The sequence below is a fragment of the Panthera onca genome, chromosome D3 (genome assembly GCF_046562875.1).
Source record: "Panthera onca isolate mPanOnc1 chromosome D3, mPanOnc1 haplotype 2, whole genome shotgun sequence".
In the NCBI taxonomy this organism is placed as follows: domain Eukaryota; kingdom Metazoa; phylum Chordata; class Mammalia; order Carnivora; family Felidae; genus Panthera; species Panthera onca.
The window spans coordinates 39967358-39982091 of record NC_138350.1 but is presented as its reverse complement, the minus strand read 5'-3'; the positions used below and the strand labels follow the sequence as shown (position 1 = coordinate 39982091).

The 14734-nt window shown below is 40.1% G+C and overlaps 1 protein-coding gene and 1 long non-coding RNA gene across 6 annotated transcripts; both read left to right on the top strand.

The window, feature by feature from the left end:
• The first annotated feature begins 1535 nt into the window (after positions 1-1535).
• On the top strand, positions 1536-11535 carry LOC132665804 (myosin regulatory light polypeptide 9). Of its 5 annotated transcripts, none has more exons than XM_078435392.2 (4): positions 1536-1675; positions 6907-7105; positions 7545-7706; positions 10540-11535. In XM_078435392.2, the coding sequence occupies exons 2-4, from the start codon at positions 6922-6924 to the stop codon at positions 10710-10712; spliced, it is 519 nt and encodes a 172-aa protein (XP_078291518.1). In that variant the 5' UTR covers positions 1536-1675; positions 6907-6921; the 3' UTR covers positions 10713-11535. The 5 variants fall into 5 exon arrangements, with proteins under 5 accessions (XP_078291518.1, XP_078291521.1, XP_078291519.1 ...); XM_078435395.1 differs by lacking the exon at positions 1536-1675 and adding an exon at positions 2722-2740; XM_078435393.1 differs by lacking the exon at positions 1536-1675 and adding an exon at positions 3948-4026.
• Positions 11536-11757: 222 nt separating this feature from the next.
• On the top strand, positions 11758-12815 carry LOC145712990 (uncharacterized). The gene is made up of 2 exons (XR_014135880.1): positions 11758-12045; positions 12313-12815. It is a non-coding gene; the product is annotated as an uncharacterized LOC145712990 (long non-coding RNA).
• The last annotated feature ends 1919 nt before the right edge of the window (positions 12816-14734 follow it).

Genomic DNA, 14734 nt, shown 5'->3' with positions numbered 1-14734 from the left:
ACTCCAAAACCAAACTGCGGTACCCCTACCTCTAAGCCATCTGGACTTGGCCTGTCGCTGCCTAGGTCTTAGGCCCTAAGCTGTCTAGCTCTGTATCCCCAAGTGTTAAGAGTTCCTTAGGACCCCAGTTATACAGATGGCTTCACAGGACTTGCTCTAAAACGATTCTGAATCATTAGGTTGGAGATAAGGCACCCAGTATTTTGAATTTTTACCAGCACCCCCGTGATTCTTAATATCAAGGCCACTTAGGTAACTAATCATCTTTGTGTCACTCCCACTATAGAATTAGGGCAGTTATTTATTTTTCAGTGATTTTTACCTCAATGTTAACCTTGGAATATGCTATTGGTTAGTAGATAAAATGCTCCTGAGGTCCTGGAAGTTGCAGTGTGTTAATATTCAGAATACATAATAATGCAACTTTTAGCTTCCTTTTAGCAGGGTGATTCAAGTGAGAGGCCAAAACCACAGCCACCCCCAACGTCAGAACTGTTCTGGCCACATGAGCCAAGCTAGGCACTGAACCTCAGGGCTGGGATGACGATCCTGAGTAATATCGGTCCAACTCACTCCTTTTGTAGTTGAGCTCAGAGAGCTGAGGTGACCGTGAGCACCACAGTCTTCTCTTCCTCACCAGACTCTGGATGGAAAAGGACAGAGGACAGAACTGGGGCGGGCTTTCCTTTAACAAGATGCATTGTTAGAAGCTGTCCAAGAAAAGGAGAGCTGAGAAAAGATAGGCCGCACTTTTTAATCCCTATTTTCACCAAGCCGCAAGTCCGCTTCACAGTGAGAGATTGGGGCAAGATTTAGTTAGCTCTTGCTGGTCGCCTGTCTTCCCTCCTAGTCAGGTCCCGACTTCCCTTGTTAACCGGGGCTCTGGTGGGAAAAACAGCAAACGGTTTTGAAGAAGGAGGAAATCTTCATCATCCGTGACCTCATGACATCCGCCTGGGCCAAAAAAAAAGTAGTGGCCGCTTGGCTGAGAGCCCTGGGGACTTAGGAAAGTTTGCTCCAATGTATAAGGGGTGGGACCCTTCGAAACAGCACAGTGCACAGACATAGAACCTCCTACCCGTAGACCTCACAGAGACCCACGCCCTGAGTGAGTCCCGCGCGCAGGCGCACGACCGTCCGGCGGCCGGGTCTGGCCCTCTGGGAAGCGCGGGCGCGGGTCACGTGGGCCGCGCAGCCCTCTGCGCTATTTCCCTACAAGGACTTGGGCTTGCCAGGCCCCGCCCCTGGACGTGCCCTGGAATGTGCAGGGAGGCAAACACACAGGGCAGGCTCATCCATTTACCAACAGGAAAGGGGGGAAAAAGCCTACATTGTAAGAGGAGGTACAAAAATATGGAAACCCAGTAGAACAATTACACGAACGAACCATTACACATTCTTCTGTGTTCTAAGTCGCCCGCTTTATGCTCCTTCCTGTGCACTCGTTCAAAATTGCGCCCTCCTAGGACACTGGCAACTCCCCCCACCCGTCGTCTTTCTATTAAGTCAGGCCCACTCTGTCGGCCGACAATGGTGACTAGGCTTCCTTCCGGTTTGCTAAGCGGAGGCCGGAAGTGTTGGTTTTAGGGGGCTGTGGGAGTAGAAGAGTGCTGATACCGGCAGCGAGGGCAGCGAAGGGGTTACCGAAGTGCTGGGATTCTTGCGGCTGTGCAGGGTGAGTGGTGCCCGCGATAAGGTGCGCGAGGCCCATCGCGGGGGCCCATCTCGACGGGGCGGCTGGGACGGCAGTAGCGGGCCACCGGAGCCGGGGAGTGCACCTGGGCAGGTGTACTGGCGGGTTCCTTGTTTCGAGCCCAAGGGCCAGCTCTGGGATCGAAGGCCACGCCCGGAAGTAGCCGAGGCGCGGACTTTGTCCCTTTGCCCAAAGTCGGAGCTAGAGGAGTGTGGTTTAGCTCTCTGGCGCCGCGATCTTGGGCGACAGCCGGGCCTGCGAAACCCGAACCCCGCGGCGCTGACTCCTGGACTATGTTTAGTTTCTAACGTAAACTTGCCGGATTCAAGAGAGTTTGCGCAAAAACCGAAGCCCAGTGTCCGCCGTGCTGCAGCTGTTGTTGCAGCTGTGTGGCTACGTTTAGTAGGAATAACCAACTCAAATTAGCAGCTTCCTCAGCTCAGCATCCATTTCTGTAATTAGAACTTTTTTTTTAAGTGATAATTTACAAAGAGGGGTTGAGGGTGTAGTCTGCCGTTTGAGAAACTCCAAAATACAATACCATGTTCCTTTTGGGTGGAGACCTCGGGTTATTGTCAGTTTGCCAGAGTGTTTCCTTTTAAAGTAGTTGAGCTGGTATATGAAAGTATATATCAGTTCTTAAAGCAGAACTTTGGAACAAATATGCGTTCAGTTGAGATTTTAACTTAAGTGGAAAATGTTTTCTATCTGAAGGTGAAGAAAGTGAATGTTTTTTAAAACTATTTGTTTCATGTTCTGGAAGGCTTTTGATAAAACTTAACAAGAAAAGCTTTCCGTTTTCAAGAGTGAGCATTTACTGGCATGTGAACCTTGACAACTAATTGCCTTAGTCAAGTACTAAGAACTTTTTGGGTGTGGCTAAGAGATCTAATCCTACCTTTAACCGGAAGTTTGCATAGGAGTTGAAAGCTCGCTTCATTTGGAACAGAAGCACTAACCTGAAAATACATTTTTAAAAAAACTGGGGATGGCACCAAAAAAAATCGCACAAACTTCGCTTCAGGGGGAAGTACGTTGATAAATGAGGTAGGAAATTTGGTCTGGATTTGGAAAAAAGATACTACATGCTACCACATTAGGAAGTGTTTTCAAAGATGGGAGTTTTTCTTTAAAGAATGTATCATACTTCCTAGGATACTACCAGTTGTAGTATCAGTTCTGTAGAAGAAACATCTCTAGATTATCTTATATCTATTACCACTTTATAAATGCTGGACTCTAGAATTCTAACTAGAGTAACAAAGTGTAATATTAGTATGGATTAATATTATTTTATAAATGAAACCATAGTATATCTTGAGATGCTGAAAAATCTTCTGGTTGCCCTCGGTGTGTGGAAAAAGACTTTGAGGACCTTTACTTCTACCACTTAATCTAGTCTAATATTTTCCTTACTTGATTTGTATCCCTTCTTTTGTCATAACCCTGAATTGAGTTTCTTCCTATTTGATCATGCTAAAACACCCCCAAATTCATTGCTACCAACACTTACGTCCCCTGATTTAAAACAAGGTTACACTCCTTTAGATCTGTAAACTGAATATTCTTGACCACCATTGACTATGTTTCATTCACTTTCTTGTGCATCTGAAATCCTTTCATTTTTCATAGAGGCCTGCTCTGCAAGTTTCCCTGCTTTAAAGTTTAATACAACAAATATGCCTTCACATGAAAGAGCTTTCATTAAATGCTTCAGAAATAAACTCCAGACTCTAACTTTGAATGAGTGAGAATCCTATAACTTGAAAATCTCAGATGCTTACATCTTCCCATCCTAAATAAAGAATATTTACATTGATGCATGAAATGTTTTCAGTGTTTTTTACCCTAGCTTCCTAGATTTCTATGAGTTGTGCATTTGTTTGTTACATAAAGAGAGTTACAGTCTCGCTTGTTTGGGGAAAGTCAAAATGGATAACAAACTAGAATCATAGCAAGGAGGACAGTGACAATACCATAAGTGATATGCTCTTTGTGATCATAGCACTGTTCCTGATATGGCTCCCTCTTCATCAGTGTTTATTCCACCCATACTTGTAGTTTGGTAGGAAAAACTTAACCACGCTTTCCTTACTGTAAAGATTTTATTTTCTTTTTCTAAGTAATCTCCACACCGAACGTGGGGCTTGAACTCACAACCCCAAGATCAAGAGTTGCACAGTCCATCGACTGAGCCAACCAGGAGCCCCTACATTTTCTGTATTTTAGAACAACTTACTGTGAGGCTGAACTCCCTATTGCTGAAAGGCTACCAGTTTCTGGTGGGAGATAAACTCATAGACAAGAGCACAACCTCCTTGAAAAAGGCCCAGGTAGTAACTTGTCTTAACATTATACTACCAGCTTTTGGTAGAAGTAACTATCTTAATTTTTTAGAATTAAAACTAACGTCTGAATCTCTTAATTCTAAGGATTTCTCTTAGCTTCTAAATGGTACAAGATTTTTCAGGGTCTTCCCCCACCATCTCGATCTTTTAGAAACAAAGATCTTCCTCAACTCACAGTATTTAATAATCATGTATCACCTTTGAGTTATTTTTCATTATTGTCACACATTGTTTTAACTTGAGAGTTCTTCAGGAATGAAAACTATGTGTCATTTCATAAATTTAACCAATCAGTTCATTTCCTTTTTTTTTTTTTTTTTTAAATGTATATTTATTTTTGAGAGGAAGAGCGCGAGCTGGGCAGGGGCAGTGAGAGGGGGGAACAGAGGATCCAAAGTGCGCCCTGCGCTGACAACAGCCACCCCAATGTGGGTCTCAAACTCACAAATTGTGAGATCATGACCTGAGCCAAAATTGGACGCTCAACTGACTGAGCCATCCATGCACCCCTCATTTCATTTCTTTATAGTTGCTTCCCCAACTATATTTTAACCTTTTTAAGATAGGACAATTGCCTTACATTTAATTCTTAAGTAGTTTTCAACACTAGTGACATTTGATGCACTTTGGTATAATTCATCGATCATATTAAAGATTGATGATTAAGTATTGATTGAGCTAAAGTTCTGTGAAAGACCACTGTCAGTGCTGACCAAAGGGAGAAAAAAAAAACCTTTATAACTTTTACAAACCGTTTTTACAATGAATACAAATTTAAAGAATGCATGATTAAAAGAATCATAATGGGAAATGATTTAAAATTCAAATATATATATGTAAAGGTACCTAGAGGACTCCCATCAAATTTAGTATTCTGAGTTTTTATAGATTAAAAAATGTGTCAACCATTTGACCTAGAATTCTCATCAGTTTCTTTGTTCTTAAAATAACTGACATTCCTGCCTCATGAAGGGAAGACAATGTTGTCAAACAAAACCGATGATTTTTAAAGACATGCTTTGATTTGCAAAGACACAGCAAAGAGAGGTGGACTGGTAAATATGTGTCACTCATTACATCTGGATCACTCACCCCAAGTTCTTGAGTACAGTTAAAAGATGGTGGAATAATATACACTGTAACTTTCTAGTTTTTAAAAGTACATTTAGAATAGAGGGAAAAATTAGATAACAATGGTATTTGCTGCCCCAAAAGGTGTTACAGAATGAAAATAGGCATCCATGGTGCTGATAAATTTCCAAAGGCAGCCACACAAATTGTGATTAAAGGAAACTTGGAAATTAGGGAGGAGTGTGTATCATAACTTCTGGGTCGCGTAGGGTATATCTTACCAACAGCACATTCCAGTGTATCACTGAGTGCTATATTGGATGGACTGGAATTTGTGACTCTCCTTTGTGGAATTTCCTACTAAAATCTGAGAACAGATTTAGCTTTTTAAAAAAATCTGAGGCAGAGCTTTTGTAATTATTTCTATGATTGAATTTAGTCTGGGTGATGTGGTATAATCGGGAAGAATGTAGGAAACAACTTTTTAAGCTCATAGGAAGCATTGTGTTCTAAGGTCACTTTGCGGGAGATCTAGGTAGTGCTTCATTCTTTGCAGGCCACAGATTTATTTTTAGAGCAAGGGCATAGTGTTTTGCTACATCATAGCTAAATGTTGTTTTCAGAACGTAAGCTTTAAAATTGTTATCCTGGTCAGAGAGTGAAATCAGTAGTGCCTATTTTAGTCCTGCTTGGAAGAATATAACTCAATACAGTGACCTAGTCTCGCTGGTTAGAGGTTTTGCCGACTACCATCGCCACCTCAGCTCTGAAGGATGGTACGGTAACATTTTGTTATCTGAGGACTGTGGGCTTTTTAACATCAAACAGATTTTTATAGTCTTTTAAAGATTGAGTGCTGAAAAGAAAATTGCCTTTCCATTTCAGTTGTTATTAGGCATTCTTTTTATTTTTAACTTGAATTTTACAGGGATAAATTTAGATTATTAGAGAGTAAAGGTAGTTTCCTTAGCTCTTAACATGTTTTCTAAAACTTAAAACAAATAAATAGCTTTAAAAACTGTTGCGCTATGGCTTTTGTCTAGAGAATTTAGTCACACCTCAAGGGACTTAGCTTGGCTCTGTGCAAGAAATTGGTTTTGACAGAGTGGACGTATCTGTAAAACTTATAGGTGAATTCATAGTTTTTTTAAACTTTCCAGTTAGCTTTTCAACAAATCTCTTTCATGAGCTACTTTGATTCCAGAAGTGAGACTGCAAGAAAATTGTTAGTTGCGAGTGGAAGAATGCTATTTGACAATGGAGATTAAGAGATGAAGACCTGTTCCATCAATTAGTCTTCCTTCCTACTTTCTGTCTACCTGAGAATGGGACGGCTAGTTTAGGCTAGGGCTGTGGGAAAGACTTGTTGAAGATGAATTAGTATTCCCCAGTACTGCCACAGCACTGAAGTATAAAACCAGTACTGTTTCCCCAAGTGTAAAACCAGTACTTACCTGGCTATGCTGCAGCACAGGGGACATGCAATCTTGTTGATATGCTCTGAGCTTTGAATTATGTGAGTTACAGTTTGGAATTTGAAGTTAGTGATGGACTGTTCATTAGATGTTATGACTACTAAGGGTGAGTGAACTCAAAGTTGAGTCTGGTTTTTCTCTTTGTAGTTTGGTTCTGTGAGTAAGAGTATTGATTAGTAGAGACAGATGTTTGCTAAGTGATACTGCCCTGCTGAGTAGTTTTTAGGCACATCTCTAAGTAGCTCAGACATGTCAGGAAGTTTGATGCAGCTTAGTTTTTATTAATCTTTGTGTTTTGTATATTTCCCTTCCTAATTAGGATTTAACCACCACCATGTCGAGCAAAAGGGCAAAGACCAAGACCACCAAGAAGCGCCCGCAGCGCGCAACATCCAATGTGTTTGCCATGTTTGACCAGTCACAGATTCAGGAATTCAAAGAGGCCTTCAACATGATTGATCAGAACAGAGATGGTTTCATTGACAAGGAAGATTTGCATGATATGCTTGCCTCCCTGGGTAATGATCAACTTTAATATTATAAAGAGAATTTCTGTAATGCCTGTGAAGCCAGTCTAATGATGCTGTAGTTTACTAAGATTCAGAGTCTGGAACAGTGTTTCCCAAAGTGTGGCCCTTGGACCACCTGCAAGTTTCTGGACAGGCCTCAGGATTGGGCTGGGGGCCAGCTGTGTTTGTGTGTTTGTGTGTTGCAAACACTGATACTGATTATGAGAACAATGTTATTCCTCTTGTCATCCCAATAGAATAGCATACTATCTCTAGACTCTTAATACAGGCCTTATTCACCGAGAAGACTTTTTCCCAAATAGTTTTGCTATTATGAATACACAGCAAACTACATAAATGATAATCTTTCTTGTCAAAAAGTTTACTGTGATGATTACTTGATGCATTTTGTGATGTAAATAAAATTATGACCCTCTTTTTTATTCAGGGAAAAATCCAACTGATGAGTATCTGGATGCCATGATGAATGAGGCTCCAGGGCCCATAAATTTCACCATGTTTCTCACGATGTTCGGTGAGAAGTTAAATGGCACAGATCCAGAAGATGTCATCAGAAATGCTTTTGCTTGCTTTGATGAAGAAGCAACTGGTAAGTCTGAGGTAACCTTTAATTACTAAGTGATTTAATTTTTAGTTGTGGTAACTAAAACATATAATAACTTGAAATATGATGACATAATACCCTCAGGTTTATTCCATACCTGTTTTTGGACAGGCTTTTCCTATGGCATGTTAATCACTCATTTTACTGCCTTTGCCCTTAAATATTTAATTTACAATTTAATAGGTGTACTTGGAACTTCTCTAGGAAACTTACATTACTCTTTTACTAGGATAACTCCATAATGGTTAGGCTGTCAGTAATTGTGTTGAATGAATAACTTTTACCAGGGCCATCTTGGATAAAGGATAAATTGCTGTAGACCTTGATACCAGTACTGTCCCGTATTTGTTTATCAGGTACCTCTCAGCTCTGAGATTGTTTAAATCTGGTGTCTAATCTTTTGCTCTAGAATCAGACTCCCTGGTTCTATATACCTATTCTGTGCGATAGCTATGTGATTTCAGGCAAGTTACTTAACTTTTTCTAAGCCTCCGTTTTCTTACCTATAAAATGGACACTAATATTACCTACTTCATAGTGTTGTTGTGATTACTAAATGAGGAAATGAGATAATTTATACAAAGTGCTTAGTATACTGCTGGCATAGACTTAACTTTCAAAAAACCTCAAAATTAACAACATAAATGCTTGATCCTTTGGCACAATTGCATATAAAGGAAACATAAGGGCGTAACTCACATGGCAAGTTTTTGAGAAGGAAGGCACACCCTTTATTTACGTATTACTTGGACTGTTTTAAGTAGTCCAAGCATAGTCTGCTGTTGGAAGCATAGTTTCCGCACAATATGGCCCCATTAGGCCTCCTCAGGTATACCATCTTCCTGTATCATCTTCCTAACCTCCTTCCAAGCTCTTCTATGCCTTGTTGTCCTAACTTACCTCTACCATTGCTCCCTCTGTATCTTCCTTACCATATCACCTGCTCCCTCTTAAAACTGAAATTCTTGGGGTTTTTTTTATGTTTATTTTTGAAGGAAAGAGAGACAGAATATGAGTAGGGGAGGGGCAGAGAGAGAGACACACAAAACCCAAAGCAGGCTCCAGGCTCTGAGCTGTCAGCACAAAGCCCGAACTCACCAGCCGTGTGAGATCATCATGACCTGAGCCGTAGTCGGACGCCTAACCTACTAAGCCACCCAGGCGCCCTTTAAAACTGGAATTCTTAACAGTTATACCTGGAAGGGAAAAACAGGAAACTTACTTTTTTTCTCCTAAAGTCACTTTTGTATTGCTTGAGCTTTTTACTGTGAGCAGTTGCTACTTTTTTTTAATGGAAGGGAATACAGCCATAAAAGAGTTAAAAATCCTATCCAAGGGCACCTGGGTTGCTCAGTCAGTTAAGCATCTGACTTCAGCTCAGGTCACGATCTCGCCATTCCTTAGTTCAAGCCCCGGGCTCTGTGCTGACAGCTCAGAACCTGGAGCCAGCTTCAGATTCTGTGTCTCTCTCTTTCTCTGCGCCTCCCCTGCTCGTGCTCTGTCTCAGAATATCTTATCCATTCTTCAAACTTATCTCAATGGTCACATTCTTTATAGAGCCTTAGCTGTGTTTTTACATAATATTTTTTCCTGGTTCCAGGAAAACTTAAAGCCTATCCTTTCATTCCACATCTAAAGTATATTCTTGTCTCTCTCCTGGCCTTCTGTTTTAGTTGTGTACTTATTCCCAGTCGTCACAAAATCTCTCCCCACACCCAGAGCCATGGCTCTGTCTTCAACAGCATTATATTCCCATCTTTGTAACCCCTTCTAACACCTACCACAGCTCCTTGCACATCGTTGATGATAGGTTTATATGATAGTTGAATGACTTGGCTGGGGATGAGGATTTATTTCTACAAGCTGAGAGACTAACATTTAAAGAGCTTTTTTAAATGTAGAATTTAATTAGCAAAAACCCCATAAGTCTAGAGTTGCTCTTGTGAACTGACCTTATAATTTAAACTCATAGGAAATGTATCATCAGTGTTTCAGCTTAATTTCACAAAAAAGAAAATTCAGATTTTTCTTTTTACTTTATGAATTTCAGAATCTCTTGGTCATTTATCAATTTTGCTTTAGTATTAGTGGCTCTCGATCATGATGTGAATTATTTGGAGAACCTTTTAAAAATATCAATGCCATGGGGTGCCCTGACTGGCTTAGTTGGGAAAGCATGCCATTCTTTATCTCAGGGTTGTGAATTTGGGCCCATGTTGGGTATAGAGATTACTTAAAAATAAAATCTTAAAAAAACAAAAAAACTGGACCTCAGGACTTCAGTATTCTTTCCACTGAAGCACTTTATTGATATTTATGATATGGTATTAATTTTAGTGTTATTTGCTTATAGAGTAAGTGTGACCAGGGGTGCCTGGCTGGCTCCTTTGGTAGAGCATGTGACTCTCGATCTCTTGAGGTCATGTATTCAAGCCCCACATTGGCTATAGAACTTACTTAAAACAAAAACAAAAACCAAACTAAGTGTGACCATTCACGCTACTTTAAGGAACCATGAGGCTTAGATTCCTTAATCATACTTTACTGCTTTTGTTTAGGTGTAGGTTTAGGCCCTATTATGAAGACTTGGGCAGGGAAGATGATAGAGCAGAACAGGATGATAGACCTAGGCAGCTGGGCATTGCCTAGGCAACTGTCTGCTGAGGCTGGCTTAAGCATGGGGAGATGCCATATTTCATATATTTGCAAGTTTATAGTTCTTAACATAAAGAACTATATGCTTGGTCAAGTGTAGATGTTCCTTGTAATCAGTCCCCAGAGGAGTATGTATTCTGATCCCCAGTTCTTTATTCTTTAGGCACCATCCAGGAAGACTACCTGAGAGAGCTGCTGACAACGATGGGAGACCGGTTTACGGATGAAGAGGTGGACGAGCTGTACAGAGAAGCGCCTATCGACAAAAAGGGGAATTTCAATTACATCGAGTTCACGCGCATCCTTAAACATGGAGCAAAAGACAAAGATGATTGAAAGAACTTCAGATTCCAGCCAAACGTTCCTTGTTGCCACTTTGGGTATTTCTGAGACGTTCTCTTAGAGTCTGTTGCATGCCCTTAGCTTTGCAGCTTTTGCCTTTCTTGTATTTATTCTCAGCCATTTTGGGCACATGCATCTCTATATTCAGACTGGAAATGGGACTTTTTATGATTTTCAGATAGAAAATAGGGCAATTTAACTTACCAGCCCCTCCCCCTCAATAACTGCAGTCTACACAGATTCAGTATATTTTTTCAGAGAAAGTTATTCACTCAATTTTTTCTGAACCATAATTAAACTTTATGATAAAAACTGGCTTGTTTAAAACTTATTTACCAAAATCGGCTTTTGTTACTTGCTTCTTCCAAAGAAAAGTAGATGAGGCAAAGCCTACAAAAAGATATGGTTGTTAGACCTCTCCTTTACTCCATCCAGTTTCTCTAACAATCCTATCTCTAATATTTATTCCTCCCCCTCCCAAAGAAATCCAGTTTAAACTGCCTTAATTGGGTTTCTTGCACTTTGTCTTTCAGTTTTAAAAATAATTTTCTATAGATTTGCAGAGACATGCTAGCTTTGGTAGCTTTAAATCTTTAAGTTTTACATATCTGTCAACATCCCTCTTTATCTGTTCTAAGCTTTTGTGTATTGCATCACGTGATTTAAAATTAGACCAGGCCACTGAGCCTAATTTTAATTTGTCCTAATTTTTAAAACTATTTTAGCTCCAAAGGTTTTATGGAATGCTTCTTACCAAAAAGATTTTTTTGTATTGAATTTCAAAATGTTGGAAATACAATCCAGTATTTTTTTTTTTTTTTTTTTTTTAACATTTTTTATTTATTTTTGGGACAGAGAGAGACAGAGCATGAACGGGGGAGGGGCAGAGAGAGAGGGAGACACAGAATCGGAAACAGGCTCCAGGCTCCGAGCCATCAGCCCAGAGCCTGACGCGGGGCTCGAACTCACAGACCGCGAGATCGTGACCTGGCTGAAGTCGGACGCTTAACCGACTGCGCCACCCAGGCGCCCCCAATCCAGTATTTTTTATTGTATGTAGTTTCTCTTTAATACAACAGTCCCTATTGAAATACCATGTTTGTTTATGGAGAGATTCCCATGAGTCCATGTATGAATTTTGGACATTCCTGACCTGCCCACAGTCAAAACAGCTGAAGCTACATGCCTGGGAAAGTGAGATCATTATTTCAATCCTAAAAATAACTTCTGCTATCTGCAAAATGCAGGAGTGTTTTCAGAGTTAATCAGAAAGTGGTAGAGTTTCACTTGCTTTGGCCTTCAAAAATCTAACTTTCGGGGCGCCTGGGTGGCGCAGTCGGTTGGGCCTCCGACTTCAGCCAGGTCACGATCTCGCGGTCCGTGAGTTCGAGCCCCGCGTCAGGCTCTGGGCCAATGGCTCGGAGCCTGGAGCCTGTTTCCGATTCTGTGTCTCCCTCTCTCTCTGCCCCTCCCCCGTTCATGCTCTGTCTCTCTCTGTCCCAAAAATAAATAAAAAACGTTGAAAAAAAAAAATTTAAATTAAAAAAAAAAAAAAAAATAGAAAAAAAAAATCTAACTTTCAAACACTCATGAGTTTTAAAAAGACTTTGAAATGTTGGGGGGAAAAGTTGGTTAAAGAGTTGACAGCCTACAAAGATGAGTAATTGACAATTACTCTAATAACTTTATGTTTTATGCTACTATTAATAAGACATTACCTCACTCAATAAACAATTACTGAATGCCTTCAAGGCAGCAGACCTTTGCGTTCAACAGGATAGGTGAGTGAGATCCTTTAATCTGGTGCAGCCAGCTTTACAGAGAAGTAAAAAGTCTAGGAACAAGACTGCTTCTGTCCTCTTTGAGGATAGAATCTCAGCACCTACTTTTTGCCCTTTATGTGTTTCTGAATTTCATTCAGTGAGTTAAGCAAAATACTTTTTCTTAGGCTCATAGCCTTAATGCTAAAATCCAGTTTGTTGAATTGAATTTCCATTTCAACCAAAAAAATGGTCACTTCTGCTTTTAATAAACGTCCAAATAACATTGTTTCCACTACGGAAACAAAGTGATCTCATCTACTAAAATAAGCTCTTATAGTATCTGCATTTTCATCTCTAATAACTTCTCAAAGAATCAACTTCCATTAGGAACAGTGAATGGTCTCCCTTGAATGAAGTAAGTCTTCTAATAAAGTAATAGCATTCTCCACATAGTAACTAGGGTTTGCTTAAGCAAAGATAATTGCCAATAAAAAGCTAAAAATCTCCAAAAGTGGATTTGACTGAAAAACCAGTCTCCATGATGAAAGTCCTACATTCCAAAAGTTCTCATGAAACCAACCTACTGCATCCTTATCTACCTGCTTATGATTATATTACCATTTGGACTTCAGGGCCCAAATTTAATATTTATCAAGGAGCCTATGACTCAAGAGCAGGAATTGATGAGTGCTACTGTGATAAAAAAGGGAGGAAAGCAAAGCTAGTAAAATCAAATTCTGAAAAGGAAAGGCAACCATTTCCTACAAAGTATGAAGAGAGAGGGGACAAGTGGTATAACACCTAGACTTATGAATATGCAGAAAAGTTAAGGATCAGATAGAAGATGATAAAAGGGCTTGGAGAAGAGCCACAAAAACAGTATTGTGGAAACCAAGTGAATAGTTTCAAGAGTGAGGAGGTTAGTCAATAGTGTTAAGACACAGAAAAGTTAAGTTTAAAGGAGGCCACTAGATCAAGTCATTGGTCACCTTTGCTAGATTTGTTAGGGTTCCGAATGCAGAATCCATAGTGCAGCATGAAACAGTAGGCTGCCTAGGTTTAGGGGTCAGGCTAACCTACATTTTAATCCCATTTTTGCTACATTGTTTCATAACCTTAGGTCAATTAGATTCCCTCAACCTCTATTCATTTGTAAAATGGAAGTAATGCTACTGGTTCATAATATGAACATAATCTATTAATATATAATGCAGCACTTTTTGTGACTAAGAGTAGTATGGGGTTTAGAGTCACACTTTGTAGACTTGGGCAGGTCACTTGTGTCAGTTCCATCACCTCTAAAAGGAATGGTACCCTTAGAGCCTGTTGTGAAAATTAGAAACACTAAAGCTAAATGGTCTGGCACACAGGTATTCAAAAGTTACTCTTGTTCTGTTTACCAGTGGGGGTCTGAAGCTTGGCAATGAAGAGAAGCTTGAAGGGAAGTTCAGGATCAAAGGGCTCATCTTTAGAGATTCAAGCCTGTTTGTAGACAGAGGAAAAAGACAAACTGGAAGAAACAATCAGTGAAACAAAATGAATTATGTCCAAGAGATAGGCAGGGCTAGAACCTAGATCACACATTATAGGATTATCCTTAGAGAAATAAAAATGGATACTTCTACCTCTAAAAAGAGGAAAGGATAGGCGATAGGAGTTAATGGCAGTTGGAGATTGATTAAAAGGCTGAGGTTAGGAGAAAGGTCCATAGTTGTTTGATAGTAAATTAGTTCAAACTAGAATTTTATTATATTAAAAGGTGGTAATAAGGATTTACTGAGAATATACATTAAGTCTATCAGTTTCCTGGTACCAACTAGATGCTCAAGTAGTTTTTTAGATTTCCTGAGTAGATCCAATAATTAGACTTGTTTGTGTCTTTCTAGGTCCTCCTTTAGTGTACAATTTCTCGATTTCCCTGAAACCTGGTTTTTTATTCTTGAAAGTATTGCTGGAACTAATCCCACATGGAAGACATGCCCAGTTTCCCCAATGCTGCTTCTCTCATTTCTACCTGCTCTTGAACTTCCAAGTCCCCGTATGGTTTTTTTTTTTTTTTTAATGTTTGTTTATTTTTGAGAGAGACAGAGTGAGAATGGCGGAGGGGCAGAGAGAGAGGGAGACACCAAATCTGTAGCAGGTTCCAGGCTCTGAGCTGTCAGTACAGAGCCTGGTGCAGGGCTAAAACCCACGAACTGAGAGATCATGACTTGAGCCGAAGTTAGACACTTAACTGACTGAGCCACCCAGCCA